The following is a 19,842-nucleotide window of genomic DNA, read 5'->3' as shown; positions in this document are numbered from 1 at the left end:
AGGATCAAATCTAGACCTGGTTGAAGAAGATGCAATTCCAATGCCCCTAATGGAGCAGGTATGAAATTTGATCCAATTACTCTTGTGTGGTCTCCTGCAAAGATTGCTATGTCATAGAATCACAGAATCATAGAGCTGGAAGAGACCTCAGAAGGTCATCAAGTCCAGCCCCCTGCTCTAGGCAGGACCAATCCCAACTAAATCAACCCAGCCAGGGCTTTGTCAAGCCAAGACTTAAACACCAAAATCAGTTTTAAAAGTATTTTCATAGCAGAGCAGCACTGCTACAGTGAAACAGTTAAAGGTGAAAGGCCATTACCCTGCCGCATTTTTATTTCCATTGTTTCTTTATTTTTAAATTATTAGCCACTGGACTGTCTTAGCACCGCTGAGGTTGTACTGTGAGCCCTGGGGAACTGGTAAATATCCCTCCATCTCACTGTCCCTGGGGATTAAGGAACAGTTATAAATGGAGATGTCTGCTGTGAAAAGTCTTTTCCAGAAGAAATCCCAGATGTTCTTAATGAACCCTTGTGCCAACAAGTTCCTCAAATCTAGGAGAGGAGAATGGTGCAATTCATTCAAGACTTCCACATCCAAGACCATCTCCCACCGTGCATGAAACATCATATTCCAATATGCGAGACACATGGAGCTGACATTCAAGGGTATGAGCTACTCAGAGCGGAGGAGACAATGGCTGGCTCCTGTTAAGTTAGAAAGAGGTCCTCCAATTCCTGTCGCATCCAACATATCAAACCTGAGCCCTCCTTGGGGATATCAACCTATTTGAATCTGTAATGCTCCCTTTGAGGCTGAAACAATCAGTTCATCTTTTAATTCAATAACATCTTTGTTTTTTAATCTTGGATCGAAGTTTATTTACAAATCTGTCTTTGGCATCGTTTTAAAAAGAAGTTGTCAGCATTCTGCAAACTATTTAAATTTCAGAGAAGTGCCTAGGTTAATTCAGAACTTTATTCTAATATTTTGCTGAGAAGGCATTCTGTAGTGCTTTCTGAATGGTATCCTTCCTGCTTTATCCATCCACTGACTTTGATCTTTATCTACTCAGGTTTAGCACCCTTTCTCCTGATACTTTATGCACAGAGGTAGGGGGGTGGCGACAGAATATCTTTCTCTCCTCTCCCCTTCCCTTCTCCTATTTATTTCGAGTTTCCTTATCCTCTAATTATAACTCCACCTGAAGAAGTGGGCTGTGCCCATGAAAGCTCATGATGCCATCTACATGTTTTGTTAGTCTATAAAGTGCTACCAGACCATTTGCTTGCTGTTTTTTTCTGTAACAGACTAACTCGGCTACCCCCTGAAGCTCCTGTAGTACTAATGTAAAGGCACATTCCCAGGGCTCCTACTTTCTACCATATTACTACAAACTTTTATTTGGCACTCATTGGTATTCCTTCTGGGCAAGTTACAGAGTTTAAGTTGAGATTTAGCACCATGGCTTCATCTACACTGCCAGGTTTTTTTGGCAGAAAATACACTAATGAGGGACTCACTAGCATAAGTCACAATCTCATTAGCATATTTTCTGCAGTTTCTTTTTGTGCAAGGTTTTTTTTGCGCAAAAAGAAGCAGTGTGGCCTTTTTTTTTGTGCAACCTCCCTGTTTTGTGCAAGATCCTTATGCCTCTCCGGGACAGGCATAAAGATCTTGTACAAAACGGGGGTTTGCACAACCCCCCCGCCACCGCCCAAACTGCTTCTTTTTGCACAAAAAAACCTTGCGCAAAAATAAACGGCAGAAAATATGCTAATGAGACTGTGACTTAAGCTAGTGAGTCACATTAGCATATTTTCTGCCAAAAAAACTGGCAGTGTAGATGAAGCCCATACGTCTCTACTGCCACTGCCTACAACTTTACAAAGTCTGCTAAAAAATCAAAGCCTAGGTACATCTTCTAGCTCATCTAAGAGGCACCAGATTCATAGTCAGATTTCTGGATCAGTTTCTCTTATTCTCTTTAGTTCTTGAACAGTGATGGATTTTCCCTCTTCCTTTTATCTGTGGCACTAAATCATTACATGAGCTATGGAACACCCACTTTAATTATGCTTTGCTCTCTTGTCTAGTAAATATATCTGTTAATACAGTATGGAGTGAACTTCTTAGGTGGTCTCTGCAGAAGACTGAGAGCTAGACCCATATGGCTGGCACTGCAATAATAATGTCACGAACTTCCCACTTTGGTGGATAAAGAAAAGTATTTGTGCATACAAAATGAAGAGGTGACAAAAACGCGGTCAAGACAGGGATCTTTTGACATAAATGCCCCATTTCGAAAGATCCTGTAAACCTGAGGATCTGTCGAAAGATCCCCATCTTGATTGCGTTTTTTTCCCAAAAAGCGGCTTTTCGAAAAAAAGCCGCGGTTGCCATTATGCAAATGAAGCGTGGGAAATCAAATCCCGGCTTCATTTGCAATATCGATGTGCCTAATTTACATCCCTTTCTCGAAAAAGGGATGTAGTCTAGACACACCCAGAGTTACAAGCAATTTTCATTCCCAAGGTGTTCATAACTCTGAACAAAATATTATGGTTTTCTTTCAAAAGCTGAACAATGGCTTCATACAGCTTTGAAACTTTACTGTGTGGAAGAAAAATGCTGCTCTCCCCTTTTTTTTTAGTAGTTTATGGTTAGCGCAGTACTTTTGTGGTTCTTTCTTTCTTTCTCCCTTAGAAGATATCAACTTGTTCAGCACTTGTCAAAGCTTTTTTTTTTTTTTTTTTTCCTGAAGCTGCTCATCTGCACAGAGACTTAAAAACAATATTTTAGGCTTCAAGAGCTTGATGTTGTTTCTCTGGCTTAAGGAGAGCTTTAGGGGCTTTTACAAAAGGATATTGAAACAATCACAGATCCAGCAAGAAAACCAACATACAAGGATTCTGGAAAGCTCTCAGCTGAGTTCTTTCATCTGTGGATGAGAGAGGGAAGGTGGTTTGGGAGATGGGGAAGGATACAACAAAGTCAAGGATAGGTACATCCGAATAGCCTGGAAATTCTGCTGGAGGGAGGATTCATTACCCTTATAGCACTAATGCATAAGGCTAGAAAAGATGCTGGAGTTCATGTTATTAAAAAAAGCTTTCACAGGTCTTTATTCAAACAGGCTTCCAATTGCTTTCTCTCCCCTATGAAGGGAACTAGTGATACAGTGCACCAAACTCTCCTGTAATGTGTAAATAAACAGGGAAGCCTTTTCTGGAGGAATATTTCTGTAACAGGAGCTCATGTGGCAGCAGACACACCACGAGTGCTGAGCTGAGGCTGTATTAAACAGATCCCCTTTTCATACCTTCCAGCATAAAGGCTTCTTGTAGGAAAGCATTTACTTAATGCTCACCCACATGGTTAATTACGAAAGCAGGCGGCTCCAGTTACAACGAATTCTGCTCCTCAGCCTTTGAATAGGAAAGCAAAGAACCCCTGCAGGGAGCTCGGAAGCCACTGGGATCTGGGGCTGTGGTTCTCTGAGCATTCAGAACAGAGGGAAATGTCCGGATGGAGTTTTGCAGGGTGGGCTTCAAGACACACAGTGCAGGACCCCAATAATTGATGCCATCTTAAGGAGGCTCTCTTAGCCGTGCCTAGTCAGACTGCTGACCCTGCACTAGAACAAGAGCCTTTTGCCATCCGCGGAGAAAAGAGGAAGGTGGGGATAGAGAAGATCTGCCAACACAGTGTTCCTTCTAAACTGGGAGGCAGCAGCTTCACAAGTGATTAATCAGCCCCTCCCAGGCAGTCAGCTCCTTGCCCTGAGCCTCTGACTGGCCAGGGCTGATTAATCACCTATGAAGCTGGGCTGCTGCGTGGCTTAGAGGGAACACTGCCACCATCTCCCCCTTACCCTGCGTTGCAGGGACGATAGTAAGGAGGAGAGAAGGGATGAGGTGGAGTAGGAGGAGGATGTGGAGCCCCTCATAGGTCAGTCTTATTAAGGGTCTCTCCCAGGCCTGCTGATGGGGTGGGGGCTAATGATGCAACTGCCTCAGGTCCCGGTGATACAAAAAGGCCTGGAGCTCCCAGCCACAGTCAGTAGTGGCAGCAGCCAGAGTCCCAGGCTTTTTAAATAGCTGCCAGAGTGCCATGCAGTGTGCTCTGGCCAATGCTGAGGGCTGCCAGGAAGAGGCGTGGCACACTCCAGGGAGCACTGAAGGCTGCCTAGCCCCAATCCCACCCTTTGCACCCAAGGGGCTGCCCCTTCCAGTGGCATGGAGCAGGACCCCCCACCTTGCCTAAGGGCCTGACGAGGCTGTTGACCCCCCTGGTCTCTCCTAACCCTTCCCCTCTCAGAATTGCCTCTTCTGGAGGATTATTACAAACCCTTTGAGACCATGTCTAGATCAGGCTCCCTGGCACAAAGTGGGCAAAGAAAGAACTCACTTCTGTCCTCATACTTTATATACAGAGTTGAAGCAACTCATCCTCCGCAAATACTGTGATACCAAGAGAGCTCTCCTCTGCCTACGATGCACGCAAGAGAGAACTGCCCAAACTCCCACTCCCTGTTTCCCAGAATCTCCCCAAGCCTGAATGGTAGGAGCCTCCTTGGATGCGAGGAGAATCCCGTACTATTGTCTCATGTGAATGTGTTGGTCAATCCAATGAAAACTGTCTAGGTAGATTTGCCTTTGGGGAATGGGGTGCTCTTTCTGGAGCTTTGGAAACCCAAAGTAGGAATTATGTGTTTTCAAAGCAAAGAAAGTGACTTGCATGGTTCAGGCTCGACTAGGTCACAGCATTAATTTAGATAGAACAAAGGGCCCCCCAAAAATCAAAGGTGTTAATATAACACAGTCACTATCCAACATTGTGTTAAACACGGTTCGGAGTTTGGAATACAAAGACCTCAGCCTGTGTGGTACCAGAGCAAGTTCACTGTTAAAAATCCTTATAACCTTGTATTAAAGATATGGCAAGAGAAGGGAAAAGAGTTAAAGCATTTGAAATGTAAATGATTAAACAAGGCTTTCTTTGTAGCCACCTCCCTTGTTCTCTTCCCTTTTAACAGACAAGTTTTTAGACAGAAAAAGCCCCTTTTCAACAATCCTTTAGATGACATCAAAGATGATAATAACTATCCTTTGGGGGGGGGGGGGAGGCTTGTTGAAACCCTTCTTCCTCAGGAGACAAAACAAGACAGATAGAAAACTGGGGGAGGAGAGAACAGCTAAGAAACAAACTTCAGCTTCTGTCTCAAGTATTGACTTTCACTTGCAACCTCACTGCTGGAAAAAACACCAGACCAGTGCACAGTCTTATTAGCCACTCAGAGACTGGGCAGACTTGTCAGGCTGTTTAAGGTATTGCATTTAGCTCTCTTTGGGTCTCAGGCTCACAGCAGCGCTGCAAAATATGCAGTCTTGACTAGCTAAACCAGACTCCTCTCACAGGGAAAAAGGAGACGGGAAAGAAAAAAATGCAGAAGGAAAAGGATTTATGGGGTGTTGGTAATCCCGGAGTTGGCTGGGATTTAGCAGGAGTTGGTGGCGGTGGTAATATCTGGCTGCCTGTTCATGGCCTGATTTGGTGAAGACATCTGTCAGGGTTAGGATGAGGAAAGCCCAGGATTGCAGGACATGGCAGCCATGATGATACTGTGAAATTCCATGAACTTCCACTTCACTCCTCCCAGGTGAGATCACAATTAGGACAAATTGACAGGCCCATTTCTTACAACAATCCCTGCTAGAGGGAGCACACGCTCTTAAGGGATTGGGTGCCGGTGAAGAGGCAGTGACAGGGCCACACCTACAGCACAGCTCCTGTTTACCTAGGATCTCAGCTTTGACCTGCTCCATGGCAAATTATAGACAGGTATGTTTCCTGTACTCTCCAGGGCACAATGCAGGGCTATTTCGGCAGATGCACACACGTGAATACTGAGTGGTAGGAACCAGTTGTGTTTGAATTCCAGACTGGAAAGAAAACCTCATGGAGGGATTTTTAGTTCATCTAATTTTTGAGATCTAATTGGCAGCCACATTGCTGAACTCAGATCATCTTATATACAGTTCCATTGCCATGCTGGGCCCTTCTTCATACAGTCTACTGGCAGACTTCCTCAGTCACAAGGTACTCCAGGAATGGCTTACTCAGACCATTTCATACAGACACATGCTCTGGGACAGGTCCCCCCCCCCCCCTTTTTTTTAACTTGGGGGAACTTCATGCAATTTGAATAGAGTGATTGGAGTACTTATGAGTGAAGATCAAGGATAAATCTTTTGCAATGGCCTGAAATCATGTGTAACACTGACAGACACCAATTGTTTGCAGGTGGAATCAAACTGGGACCTCTAGGAGCTTAGTGTATGAGCCTCTACCTCGTGAACTAAAAGCCAGCTGCCTATTAGCTGAGGCTACAGAGCAGCCCCATTATTCTTTCTGTAAGTGGCCTCAATGCAACTAGATGGGACAGTATACCACATCCAGGGCTTATTTTCATTTACCCCAAAATTGATGCGCCAGAGACTGATTTCCTGGGGTTCAATTTAGCAGGTCTAATAAGGACCCACGAAATTGCTCGTTGACCCCGGTACTCCTCCGGGTTGTGAGGAGTAAGGGAAGTCAACAGGAGAATTTCTCCTATTGACCCTCCACAATGGGGATGCTGCAGAAATTCAACCTAAGGTGCATGGACTCCAGCTATACTATTCTCATAGTCGGAGTTGAGTATCTTAGGCTTACATTCTCCAGTAATGTAGACTTGGCCTCCAGGAGGTGTGTGTGTTACACATGCAGATGGAGTCCACCAACCAAACCCTTTGCTACATCATTGAAGAGGCAGGAGTGGTGACAAATTTGAGAAAACAGTATGTGAGGTCATAGCAGGTGTTTGTAAAGCAGGAGAAAACTGCCGGTAGGAAACTGGTGCCCTTTAAAAACATGAGCACAAAATTATTTTTTGGGAAGGAGAAATGTCATCATTCAAGGGGTGGTTTTGAAGGAAACAATTCTTAGGAAGCGATTCCTCCCTCTCTGATCCACAACTGGATAGACTCTCCTCTTAGTTGTTTTAATACTGCAGAGCCAATGTGTGGGAAGGCAGGGAAGTGTGTGGTCCTCAAGGCCCTTCACACACCAGAAACTTTATCTTCTCAAAGGAGCTTCAAGGAATAATCAGGAAGGGAGACGTAAGAGTAGGGAGGAGAGACGTAAACTGAAGGCTGCCACCTTAGCAACCCAAAGTCAGCACTGGAAAGAAATGCTTTTCTGCCCTGGAAGCAAAACCAATCAAAATGGCTCACTATAGGGCCAGGGGGAAGTCCATCATTTGTGTTGAAATGGACAGTAATGTCCTTTGGTCTCTCATTGCTTCCAAAAAACTTCCTCTCTTGTGGTTAAAGAGGGCCTCAGGAGACCTGGATTCAGTTCCTTTGTGACCCCAGGCAAGTCCTCAGTTCCTCATATGTAAAATGGGGATAATGACAGTGTTTCGCCCATGCTCGGTTCATCTGATCTACAGAGATTACAAGCTCTTTGGGAGCGTATTGTGCAGCACCTAGTATAAGGCTGCCCCAGTCTCAGCTGAGGCGCCTGTGAGCTACTGTCATGAATGATCACCCCATGGCATGAGGAGATATTTCACAACTGGTCATCATCTGCATGGCAGATTTCACAGCAGGGAAGAGGAGATTGTTTTGAACGAATGTCATCTTAATAATAATAATGCTTGTTACTTCTTGTGTAGTGAGAGAAATTTCTCCAAACAAGAACAGAGCCCTAAAAAGAAAGAAAGAAAGAAAGAAAGAAAGAAAGAAAGAAAGAAAGAAAGAAAGAAAGAAAGAAAGAAAGAAAGAAAGAAAGAAAGAAAGAAAGAAAGAAAGAAAGAAAGAAAGAAAGAAAGAAAGAAAGAAAGAAAGAAAGAAAGAAAGAAAGAAAGAAAGAAAGAGGTGCCAATCCAAGGAGCAGAGAGAGAGAGCATGTAGGCCATATGCTCACCTCAGCGCACAGAGGTTTGTGGGTGAAAACTATCCAATGCATGCCCTACTGAAGTCAATGAGGGTGTAGCAGAGGGCAGACTTGAGCTGTGTGAGAGGGGAGGGTGGAAGGGTTTTTCTTCATGCAGTAATTTCACTGTCTGGGAACCATGGACCTAGGTCAAACAATTTAGTTTCCTGGTGTTGCTGGTTAGAGGGTCTGTTTTTAAGGAAGAAAATAGATTCCTACCAAGAATAAATGCAAGATCCTGTCTTCTAAAGAAATCCACTGATAAATATCACCGAAAGGGGAGGTCACAGAAGACACACAGGGCTAAACTCCCAATGGCTCCCTTGTGTCTAAAAAGTTACATACCTGAAATTATCACTTCTGCTTCCTCATCCTACTCTGGCACCTTCTCATGTCCCCTTCTCCCCCTCCCCCACTGTCACAGTTTTAATCTACCTCTCCCTCAGAAAATGAAGAGTCACATCTCCCTGAGTCTCCCTCACAAGAGGAAAAAGAAGAAAAATGATGTGATTGCAATGCTGATTGCAATGCCCTGAAAGGGTTAAAGTCTTCACAAGCCAAAGCTCCAGTTATTTTCCTACTTACAATGAGTCCATGAACTCCAGGAGGACCCGGGGCTCCCAATTCTCCCTAAAAGGAAAGAGACCAACATGGTTACAGACTCTTTTAGACAAACAGAGGCTGAAGAGTAGCTCAGTGTTTCAAGGTCTTGAAGGAAAAGACCAGCCTCCTCGCACCTCCCCCACCCTCAATTCCAACAGCCTGAGCAATCTAGAGCTTCCATCTTCAGAAAGCACGTTAATGAAGCAGGGCAGCCCCTCAAACAGAAGGCTACTTGTTGTTCTCCTGCAGTCCCTGCAGTTATATGCTGAAACTGGTCTCCCCTCTTAGGAACGGGCAGGATAAAGGCAGCGTTTCAGTGGATGTTTGGTGGGGGAGGGGCAAGGGACAGGAGGGCAGGGAAGGGGTGGCAGGTGAGAGGGAAAAAAACTGATATGGGAACTGGACAGAGGGGATGGGATGGAAGGGAGTCAGAAAAAAGAAGGAGAGAAGGGGAGTTAAAAGGGATGAGCAGAGCTTAGTGGGAAGGAAATGGGAGCAGCTACATTAGCACTGGAGAGTGCAGGCAGGGAGGAGAATGGTTAAAGACAGGCAATGTCTGACAGCGTGTGAAGGCATGATTCCAGCGAGGAGAACTGCCACCAGCTTCCTGTGTGATGTGGGGCAAATCATGTCATCGCCTGACTCAGTTTGCCCCTCTTTAAAATGGGGATAATTATGCAATGAAGCCTGTCATAAAGACTACCTGAAAGAATATAAGCTTGTGTGGCATGTGGGATCTTCCAGGAAAGATCTGGGGCTGTCTCCAGTGAGGAGGTTGCTACTAAGGAGCAAGAGCTGAGGGCTGAGTAGTTGCTGCATGAGGGCCCACAGAAAAGAAAGAGTAACACAGCCACTGCATTGCCCTGAGACCAGGAACAACATGTAACTCCCACTGCTCTGAGGGGTCAGTGCTGCTGAATACTGTAAAGAGCGAGGCAGGGCCCCTTTAGAGATGGTCCAGCCTCAGCATGGGGATATCAGGAAAGAAGAGTGGCTCCTTTTAACCCCTCTTCCCACATTTTGTGCAGCAGCTTATCCCAAGCTAGTCCACAGGGTTTTGTAACCCTTCATCTCCAGAAAGGAAATGGGATTTACTTGCAGCTGCTTCTCCATAGGGAGGCAAGTTGCACACTCAGACTATGTCTACACTGCAGGCTTCTTGCGCAAGAAGATTTTTGCAGAAGAGATCTTCCACAAAAAGTTCTTGAGCAAGAGCACGTCCACACTACTAAAGCACATCGGAAAAGCGATGTGTTTTTGTGCCAGAGAGTGTCCAGACTGCATGGATGCTCTCTCGCAAGAAAGCTCTGATTGCTATACACAGAATAGCCACCAGAGCACCTGAAACAAAAGACAGGACTATGCAGCACTTTAAAGACTAACAAGATGGTTTATTAAGTAATGAGCTTTCATGGGCCAGACCCACTTCCTCCGATCAAATTGTGGAAGAAAATTGGCATGACCATTTCGAAAGTGAAAGTGCGCGCCGGGACGTGTCAGTTCGAACCAAATCCCTTGGTTCAAACTAACGTTACTCCTCATTTTTTGAGGAGTAACGTTAGTTCGAACCAAGGGGTTTGAACTAACGCGTCCCGGCGCACACTTTCACTTTCGAAACAGCTGTTCAGCAGAGTAACACGCCAGCGAGATCATACTAATGAAGCGCGGGATATTTAAATCCCTGCTTCATTAGCAATTTTGGTTGCCTACATTTGGATCCCTAGTTCGATGTAGGGTGCAAGTGTAGATGTACCCATACAGACTTTAGCACAGTCTGCTGTCTGGAATGGAGCCTATAGGGGCTACTCTCATAGCAAATTAGTAATATACGCCTTCCATATTGCAATTTTTTATTTAATCTGTGTTGGATTAGATATACCATCTCTAGATAGGATACCAAAGAAAGTAGCCAGAATTACCCAGGCTTTGATGGGTGTGTGTTGGAATCCATTTTTACATAGTTCTGCATAGTAAAGCTCCCTTTAACTTTAAAATTAAATGAAAATCATAGAATCATAGGGTTGGAAGAGACCTCAGGAATCATCAGATTCAACCCCCAGCTAAAAGCAGAACCAATCCCAACTAAATCATCCCAGCCTGGGCTTTGTCATAAAAACCTCTAGGGATGGAGATTCCACCACCTCCCTAGGGAACCCATTCCAGTGCTTCACCACCCTCCTAGTAAAATAGTTTTTCCTAATATCTAACCTAGACCTCCCCCCACTGCAACCTGACACCATTGCTTCTTGTTCTGTCATCTGTCAGTACAGGTTGCCCCTCTAAAATCTAGGATTCTAAAATCTAGCCTCTTCCTGCTCTAGGAAAGGAAAGCAGAGGTTTCACTGATGCCCTGGCTACATCACCCTTTATCCTTGCTGGCTATGTTATCCACAACAATTGCATGTCAGGTATCCATTCCCTGATTTATTGTCCTCTCCTGCTCATGAGGGAGCTGTGCACAGCCTGGAGCTCTGGCTCCACGCACTCCTGTGCTGTTTGACTCTAGCCCTGGGGTGAGGTGAGCTCATCATTCTCTCCCATGTCCAGATCCTAGGATTTTACAATGCATTTACATGTCCAGAGAGCAGAGGAGTGGGGGATGTGAAATGTGATGGCCCAACGGTTCTCAGGAAGCTGGCAGGAGGGAACTGCAATGGCCTAACTCCTTTTGCTGTATGAGATGAATCGAAAGAGGATCAGACACAGACAGCATCAGCCATCCGCAGACAGCAGCATGGGAGGGAACAATGCTGTACAGATGCTGATGTAGCTCAGTGGCTCAGACACAGGAAGGGGAAGCTCAGGACCCATGGCTGCCTGCCTGCCACATATTTCACCTAGCAAACGTGGTATATTTGTGTGTTCCACACGCAAACTTGCTGGAATTTTTCTGTGTCTGTGACGCGGCTCGTGACCTTGTGAACCTTCCTTCAAATGAGCCGAAACATTCTGTTTTCATTCTGCAATCTCTGAGGCACATTAATATTTTAAAGCCGTTGATAAGATGAAAGCAGAGCAATCCTTCTGGATGAATTAAATGGAGAGGACATTAGTTTCCCTAAGATCTCTCTAATACTTGGGGAGCTGCATTTAGCTGCCTTTAAACACATCTTCAGAATGGGCCTTCAATGCCTTGAAAATTCAAAAATGTGTGTTCTTGGAAAAGAGAACATTTCTTTGAACATACATTAGGAGCTCAGACCTTCCTGAAGGAGTGGTTGTCTTCAGTCATTGGAACTATCAAGGAAGTCTTTCATTGCTAGGTCACTCATTTGAGGCTCTAGAGCTCCCTGAATACTGTGGGAGGGAATGCCAAGAATATTTTTTTAGAAATCAAAAACATTGAATCTACTGCGTTCATGACTCCTTGGTGTTTGCACTTTGCATTAAAGAGTGAGCAGTCAAGACTGGCTAACAGAAAATGCTTCTGGAAATGGAATTTTATGCTCAATACGTGCTGAATGGAAATGTCAAAATGTGCGCTTGTAAGGCTTACGTATACGAATCATCCAATCAGGGAAAAAAACAATACCAGGTGACTTGTGAAAGTAACCAGTGTAGTGTGTATTTCAAAGAGCAGCCAAGAACCAATCAGGAGGGGAATTGACAAAGACATCCATGAATAACTAATACTTTTGAGCAGTGCTTTTTCTGTGACAGTACGGCCCAGAACGGCATACCATCACCTATTTTTCCAGCACACAGAAAAGGAATAGCATTTCCCCCCTGCGTACTGGCACCTGTTTTCGTGGGGCAGCTCGTCTCCTGACGGAAGGCTGCTCGGGATGCAAGGCTTTTTTTTCCGGCTCCCAGCGTGGCGTTTTGGTGCTCTTAAAGGAGCTGCGACCACATTTTGGCCCCCAGAATGGCTTTTTTTCCTCAACAAGTTTTCCCTTTTTTTTTGCTCAATAACTTTTCTGGGTTTTTTTGCTCAACAAGTTTGAGCCTGGAGTACCAGCACCTTTTTTCTTACAAAAAAAAGCACTGCTTTTGAGAAAGTCAACACTCTGCTAGGAAATATTTTGTGAGCAGGAAACGCCCCTCCCCCGATGAACACATTATGTCTTATAAATTGTTCTGCTCTTCTCTAGCAGTGATTAAAAGGCACCAACAGTCAGTTGTTCAGTACAGGGTGCACCTCTAAAATCTGGGATTCTCTGGTCCAGCAACATCTGTGGTCCGACACAACGATGGATATTCCAGGATCTGAGAGTCCCAGCGCGCTGCAGGGCAGTGGGGGCTGGGAGCTTGTGTGCAGCTCCGTTAGGCTTCGAGGGGGGCTGGATCTGTGCAGCTTATCTGGGTTGCGAGGAAGGGGGCAGCGCACGAGTGCAGCTCAGCTGTGCTGGGAGGGTACAAGAGCTCCAGGAACCAGTGCGTGGCTCTGCTGGGCTGGGGAGGGGCCATGAGCTAGCACAGCTCTCCTGGGCTGCAGGGGAGCCAGGGAGCCAGGAAGCCAGCGGGGGGAGGGGGAGGCGAAATGACCTCCCCTAGTCCAGAAAAATCCCTTATCCAGGAACAGTTAGGTCCGGAGGGTGCCAGACCAGGGAGGTCCAACCTGTAGTTTATACAAAATGAATTGGTGGTCTCAACCCAATTCCTGTGGGACAAGTGCACTTCTTAAAAACCCAGTAAGGGTCATTTGAAAACAGGAGAGGCCAAGAAGTGAGTGGTCTGGAAATGCTTACTTCAGGACAGGGCTGCAGCATGAGAGCAAGGAGATGTGAAGCCATGTTCCTGTGTAGTACTGGTTCCACAGATGGAAGGTCCGGAGCTAGCAATTTGACTCCTTTGCACTGGTATTAAAATGTATGTTAAATGAGAGGAGGTCTTAGAGCTTCCTCCAAGTATTCTGGATCCATATTTATTAATGATCTGATGGGTAGGGGTGAGTGGCAGTATGTTCACTCATTTACCAGCATCAGGCAAATGAGATGTAGTAGAAAGGAGGATGTCAGAAGAACAATGCCTTGTACTTTGTATTACAAGCTAAAGAGTCAGTGTTGCTGAATGATCTAGAGAAGTGATTATTCCCCTTTATTCATTACTGGTGAGACCACATCTGGAGTATTGTGTCCAGTCCTGGCCTCTCTCAGATAGAATGGATGTGGATGCATTGGAGAGTGTCCGGAGGAGGGCAACCAAAATGATTAGGGGGCTGGAGCACATGACCTATGAGGAGAGGCTGAGGGAGTTGGGCTTATTTAGTCTGCAGAAGAGAAGAGTGAGGGGGATTTGATAGCAGCCTTCAACTTCCTGAAGGGAGGTTGCAAAGAGGATGGAGAAAGGCTGTTCTCAGTAGTGACGGATGGCAGAACGAGGAGCAATGGTCTCAAGTTATAGTGGGGGAGGTCTAGGTTGGATAGTAGGAAAAACTATTTTCCTAGGAGGGTGATGAAGTACTGGAATGGGTTACCTAGGGCGGGGCTGGAATCTCCATCCTTAGAGGTTTTCAAGTCCCAGCTTGACAAAGCCCTGGCTGGGATCATTTAGTTGGTGTTCAACCTGCTTTGGGTAGGGGTCTGGACTTGATGACTTCCTGAGGTCTCTTCCATCCCTAGGATTCTAGGATTCTGAATGGCAGCCCTTGTACTCCAAGGATAGAACGGATTAACAATGGGCATATGCTGTTCCCTGAAGCAGCTTAGCAAACAAATTGTCTGCTTCATCTCTGATGTTAAACATAGAGCCTCCCAGACTCCCCCGGCAGTTCCCACAAGCAGCGACTGCCAGCAACATCAGACCAAATAAGCAACCTAGATTTTTAAAATGGGAGAAACCAGGAGTAGCTATAAAAGCCAAAATGTCACCTGCCAGTTTGGGGCCAAGTTCCCTATGATGCCTACAGAGACCCTGATCCCAAGATTATGGGAAGTCTCTCTATTGACTCAGTGACCTTATTTAGCTCTGGATCAGGCCCTAAGGTCACGTGACCATGTCTAGACTACGGAGAAGATTGACACTGCGGGTGGTCCATTTTCGGTTGTTCAATTTAGCAGGTCTAATGAAGACCCACTAAATCGAACACCAAAGGCATCCCTGACACCGCTGGAACTCCTACTCCTCACCAGGAATAAGGGAAGTCGACAAGAGTGTTTCTCCTATTGACCTCCGCCTGCGAGGATGGCGCTGAAGCTTGGCTTAAGGGATGCTGACTTCAGCTACTTGTTTTACGTAACTGGACTGTGTACCTTAAGCCGCCCTTCAACTGTAGTGTAGACCTGACCCAAGTCACAGGGGATAATATTGATAGTTGAGCGTCAAGTCAGTTGAGAGCAACATCCTCACATTAGGCCCTGGTCTACTCCCCTTATTTTGAAATAACAAGCAGGGTGTCCACACTACCAAGCCTGTTATTTCAAAATAATGGGCTGGTTATTTCAAAATAAAAACTCCTGCTTTCCGCAAGGAATAACGCGTATTTCAAAATAGCGGTAGTGTGGACACTTCATTGCTGCTATTTGAAATAACTACTCCCCAGAGTCCTTCATGGTAATTACTCCCCAGAGCTTCCTGGGGCTCTAAGTTGAGCTAGTGCATCCACATTAAGGGAGCCTGCCTCGGACAAATTTCAAGACTTCCCTGTATGCTGGACACACTATTTTGAAATAGTTATTCCGGAGTTATTATTTCAAAATAAGTTATTTTGAAATAATTTCCTAGGGTAGACATGCCCTAATGTTTCCTAAAATTATATCCTTCTGAGAGGAAAATACTCAATAGGATAGGGTTGAAGGAGAAGCGATGGAGGGACAGAGGGAGAAATGGGATGCAGATGACACCACAGTGACCTGGAACTAGCAGTTTGTGTAAGAGGCAGGAGTTTTCAGAGGAACCTAAAACAACAAATAGACTGACAGTTGCCTCTGCACTCCTCAGACAGCCTCAGCAGAGAGCTCCCTTCAGATTCTAGGCATCTAGTATGACACAGTAAAATGGTGTAAAATGGAGCAGCAAGAGAGAAACAAAAACTCTACTGAGGACTTTGCAACTTACTGGGTTTCCGTCTATGCCTGGAGGTCCTCGTTCACCAAAATCGCCAGGAAAACCCTGAGATTGGGAGGCAAATACAAACAAACATTGGTTATTGGCACATACTGCAAAAAGAAAATAGACAACTTAATGCTGCTCCTGTTTTGCTCAGTGCAGAGTTTTGAAAGCCAGCAGGTTACAAAGCAGGTCTGAGCACAGACAGACTGCCACTTGTGGAGGCTGAAGTTAAAGACTGCAATTAAAACAACTCCCAATGCCAACATCATACTGGAGACGCCCTATACGGCCATGTGGTAGAGAACACATTTTCAGTCTGTCCAGAGGCCAACAGGAGTTGCTGAGAAGACAGGCCACATTTGCAGCATGCTTTGCACAACTCAGCCGCTCAGCAATATGAGTTCAGACAGGTAGAAATCAGAGGGCAAACAGAGAAGCCTTTAGCCCAGACCCTACTATGATAAGCACCCAAGCACCAGCAATTGGAACACAATAAGGGTCAGCAATGGGATAGCCCAGGAAAAACCAATTCAGAAGCTGTGGCTGAACCCTACGCAGCTGTTCACCATGGTTTACCCTTGTCTATTCTTGCAGCTTAAACCACATCTAACCCTGGATTGGCTGCATTCTTTGCTAACACCTATTAACAGCAACAGACAAATATCAGAGCTTACACAAGGCTTTAGAGGGTCCAACAAAGGCAGAAGGGGTGTGTGCATGGGTGGGGAAATAAACACTTTTGCCTCTTGTATAGGTTATTGCCAGCTTATGGAGAAGTACTAGCAGTGCTACAGAAGGTAGAATTAGGTGCTGCATGCCAGTTTTCATTCTGTTTTAAAATTGGGTCACAATGATCAAAAGGAGGAAGCATTGCTGCTTAAAGCTGGAGTCTTTATTGGAATATAAGCAGAGAGAGGAAAAGGAGGGTATTAAACCAGAAAGGCAGGAGCTGCCTGTGAGGTTAAACATTTCTAGAGACCTGCAGTGTGCTGTGTATGTCAAAGAAGAAACACCCGAAAGATCCTGTCATGTTGTTTAAATGAGAAGTGGTAATGAGGGTAACAAAAAGAAGTTGGGGTATTCGATGCTGCCAGGAATATTGAGGGAACGTTCACACGGTAGCTGGGAGTAGGCTTCCTCACATGGGCAGACACGCTAGCTCTGTTCAAGTTGGTGCTCTAACCATGGTGGGGTAGCACAAGTACCAGTGTAGTTATATGAGTGCCCACCTACCGAGACCCTCGGGGTACGTATTTGGGCAGCTTGCTACCTCTAAGTACCCTGCTATGTTTAGCTTAAGCAGCTACACAGCTTGCTCTACCAGAGCTAGCTTGTCTATTTGCACTGGGAAGCATGGTAGATGTACCCTGAGAGAACTCACTTCACCAGCCAGTTGGTAGCTCAGGCAATACAAAGAAGGTGTACTGAGCCCCAGTGCTCCTGCCAAACATCTAATTGCTAAATGGGATGCCCCATGTACCCCTTCCTGTCCCTATGAGTGACCCTCCCTGCAACCTAGGCATCAGTTGATGTTCTCAAAGACATTTACCTCCAGCAATACTGACTGAACCTAGCATAGCCAGAAAGACTTGAGCTATAAGAAGCCTGGACAGAGCAGAAAAAGTCCAACCTTTTCAACCTAAGATAGGGGTTGTTTTCCTTTAAAATGCAGTGGAATTGGGATTTATCTGATCACTGTTTGTGCAAGCTCTTTGGATCAGCTGAGTGTCCCCAAAGCAGGCAATAGCCACTGACACATGGTATTACGTGCCCATGCTGGCCATTCTCTAGAGAAGTAATCTCCCTTTATACTACTGGAAGAAGCCCATTGCTATAGCTACCTTTACTTGGAAACAGACAGCTTTCTCCCCCTAGGCCAGAAACTGAAGGGAGTCAGTGGGAGTGAAACAACAGGCAGAGCTGAAATATAAGCCCATCTCCCCTACACGACGCAGTTTTCAGGGCACTGTTCACCCCTGAGCATAGCATAAGCATAGAATCCTTGAATCATAGAATCCTAGAGTTGGAAGAGACCTTAGGAGGTCATCAAGTCCAGCCCCCTGTCAAAGCAGGACCAATCCCAACTAAATCAACCCAGCCCGGGCTTTGCCAAGCCGAGACTTAAAAACCTCCAGGGATGGAGATTCCTACATACCTCCCTAGGTAACCCATTCCAGTGCTTCCCCACCCTCCTAGTGAAATAGTTTTTCCTAAGCCTGGGGCCTAAACACATATGCACCTATTTTAAATGGTGTACAGGCCTTTGATTTTCATCTTTTAATTCAGGGCTGGCATATTTATTTGCAGGGTGTAGTTTGGGTTGGGTGGCCAGCTGCGTGGTCTGAACCTCGGCAGGGACACAAATCCAGGTGCTGGTTGGGCAAGTGCCACACTCTCTGGGTGGCATCTCACACTGCTCAATACCCTGGCAGAAGGGAGCGCAGTTCAGTCCAGCCCTGGGCCTCCCCAGGGCTGCTCAAGCAGCCTAGCTCATTTCCAGTGTGCGGCTGCCAGGAGTTGCCAGGTGATCTGCGGCTGCTATGGGGGGCTGCTCCCTTTTGGAAACCTGCTTGGGATGCCAGGCTTTGTGCGCTGGGGGACAGAGTCTGTTGGGTTGGAGAACTCACTGTGCCCTGCCCATTCCACTGGCCTCAACAGGCTCAGCTTGGCACGGGCTGGATTTGCACAAGGGGCCTATGTGAAGCAAAGTTCAGGGCAGGGCACAGGTGGGGAAACAGCCCTATGGGAGTGTTGGCGGGAGGGTCACTGGAACATAGCACCTCAAGCCTGGAGCAGGGCCAATAATAAAGCACAGAAGCATGTGCGGGGGAACCGACTGCACATGCCTCATGCCGGCCCTGTCTGAATTTTCTCCCTTTAAGGGAAGAAGTTGCTTGAAAGATAGTTTGTTTAGAGTTTGATCCTGTCAGGCATAGAGTGGTCTTGACTCCCACCGACCTTAACCGCAGTTGAGATCTGCTCCCACAGGATCAGACCTGACATTCTTTTCCCTGCAGTTTCTTTAAAAGCCAGTGTGGTACATTCATTGCAGTGGAGGTAATTCTGCCTGCTAGAGGAAACATCAGAATTGCTGTGTCTTAGGGAACCAACCCTATAGGATCAAACACTGTATTTAAGAGTATAGCAAAGTTCATGTTCCTTTAATAGAAAATACCTCATAGAGAGAGACGTGACATCCCCAATGTCTTGTCTCCAATATCGTATGATCTTGAGGAGGTCACAAGCCAATTCTTAATGCATTGATTGCAACACTATCCCAGACAAGAGACATATCTTCCTCACCCCCGGTCATGTTGGAAATATGAAGAATGATGGCTCTTATTGTCTATCCAGCACAAATGCATGTGTCATTTATACCCCAATTGATTCTAAAGGAATAACATGAGGCAGTGAGTTCCAAAGATTAGTTAAACAGTATAAAATGGAGCAGTGGAAGAAAAGCAAAAAAATCTACTGATTATGGTTGTTTTTTTAACATTTGTCTGTTAAGATTCACTGTGCCGTTCCTATTTCTAGTCATATGGCAGAAGTAACTTGAAGTTCTATAACCAGCATTTTGTTATTATTTGTATTACAATGGTGACTAAAAGCCTGAATGAGATCAGGGCCCTGTTATGTGAGTTATTGTAAGTACATGGATTAACAGAGACTGCATCTCAAATAATTTATAATCTAAATGGACAAGACAGAGGGTAGGTGAAAGAAAGGATCACTGGTTCAATTGTAGAGATGAGGAGGTCAGGCACAGAGGGATAAGTAACCTGCACATGGTCACATAGTCTGTGGAAGAGACAGGAGCTAAACTCAGCCCTTTTGTGTCCTAGTTCTGTGCCTTTATCATTAGCATGGGTATCTTCACTCTGAGGGTGTGTCTAGACTACATGCCTCTGTCGATGGAGGCATGTAGATTAGACAGATAGGCAAAGGGAAATGAAGCCGTGATTTAAATAATCACGGCTTCGTTTAAATTTACATGGCTGCCGCGCTGAGCCAACAAACAGCTGATCAGCTGTTTGTCAGCTCCGCGCGCTAGTCTGGATGCGCCGCGCCGACCTGAAAGCCCTTTATCGACATCCCCCTTATGCCTCGTAGGATGAGGTTTACAGGGGATGTCGATAAAAGGCTTTCATTTCGACAGGGGAGCGTCCAGACTAGCGCCCGGAGCCGACAAACAGCTGATCAGCTGTTTGTCGGCTCAGCGCGGCAGCCATGTAAATTTTAATCGCGGCTTCATTTCCCTTTTTCGAA

At 45.7% G+C, this 19,842-nt stretch overlaps 1 protein-coding gene across 4 annotated transcripts in view; it reads right to left on the bottom strand.

Moving 5' to 3' along the window:
* Positions 1–19,842, bottom strand: part of COL27A1 (collagen type XXVII alpha 1 chain) — a 296,056-nt gene that overhangs the window by 173,526 nt on the left and 102,688 nt on the right. For all 4 annotated transcript variants that reach the window (XM_014580186.4, XM_014580190.4, XM_089772923.1 and 1 more), the window contains 2 exons: positions 15,580–15,633; positions 8,566–8,610 (listed from right to left, as the gene is read on the bottom strand). In XM_014580186.4, the coding sequence (XP_014435672.3) occupies positions 8,566–8,610; positions 15,580–15,633 (99 nt within the window). The remainder of the gene's footprint in view (positions 1–8,565; positions 8,611–15,579; positions 15,634–19,842) is intronic.

The sequence above is a fragment of the Pelodiscus sinensis genome, chromosome 23, assembly GCF_052426305.1.
Source record: "Pelodiscus sinensis isolate ZL-2025 chromosome 23, ASM5242630v1, whole genome shotgun sequence".
In the NCBI taxonomy this organism is placed as follows: domain Eukaryota; kingdom Metazoa; phylum Chordata; order Testudines; family Trionychidae; genus Pelodiscus; species Pelodiscus sinensis.
Note: the sequence above shows the minus strand (reverse complement) of the source record. Positions and strands in the feature narration are given on the sequence as shown.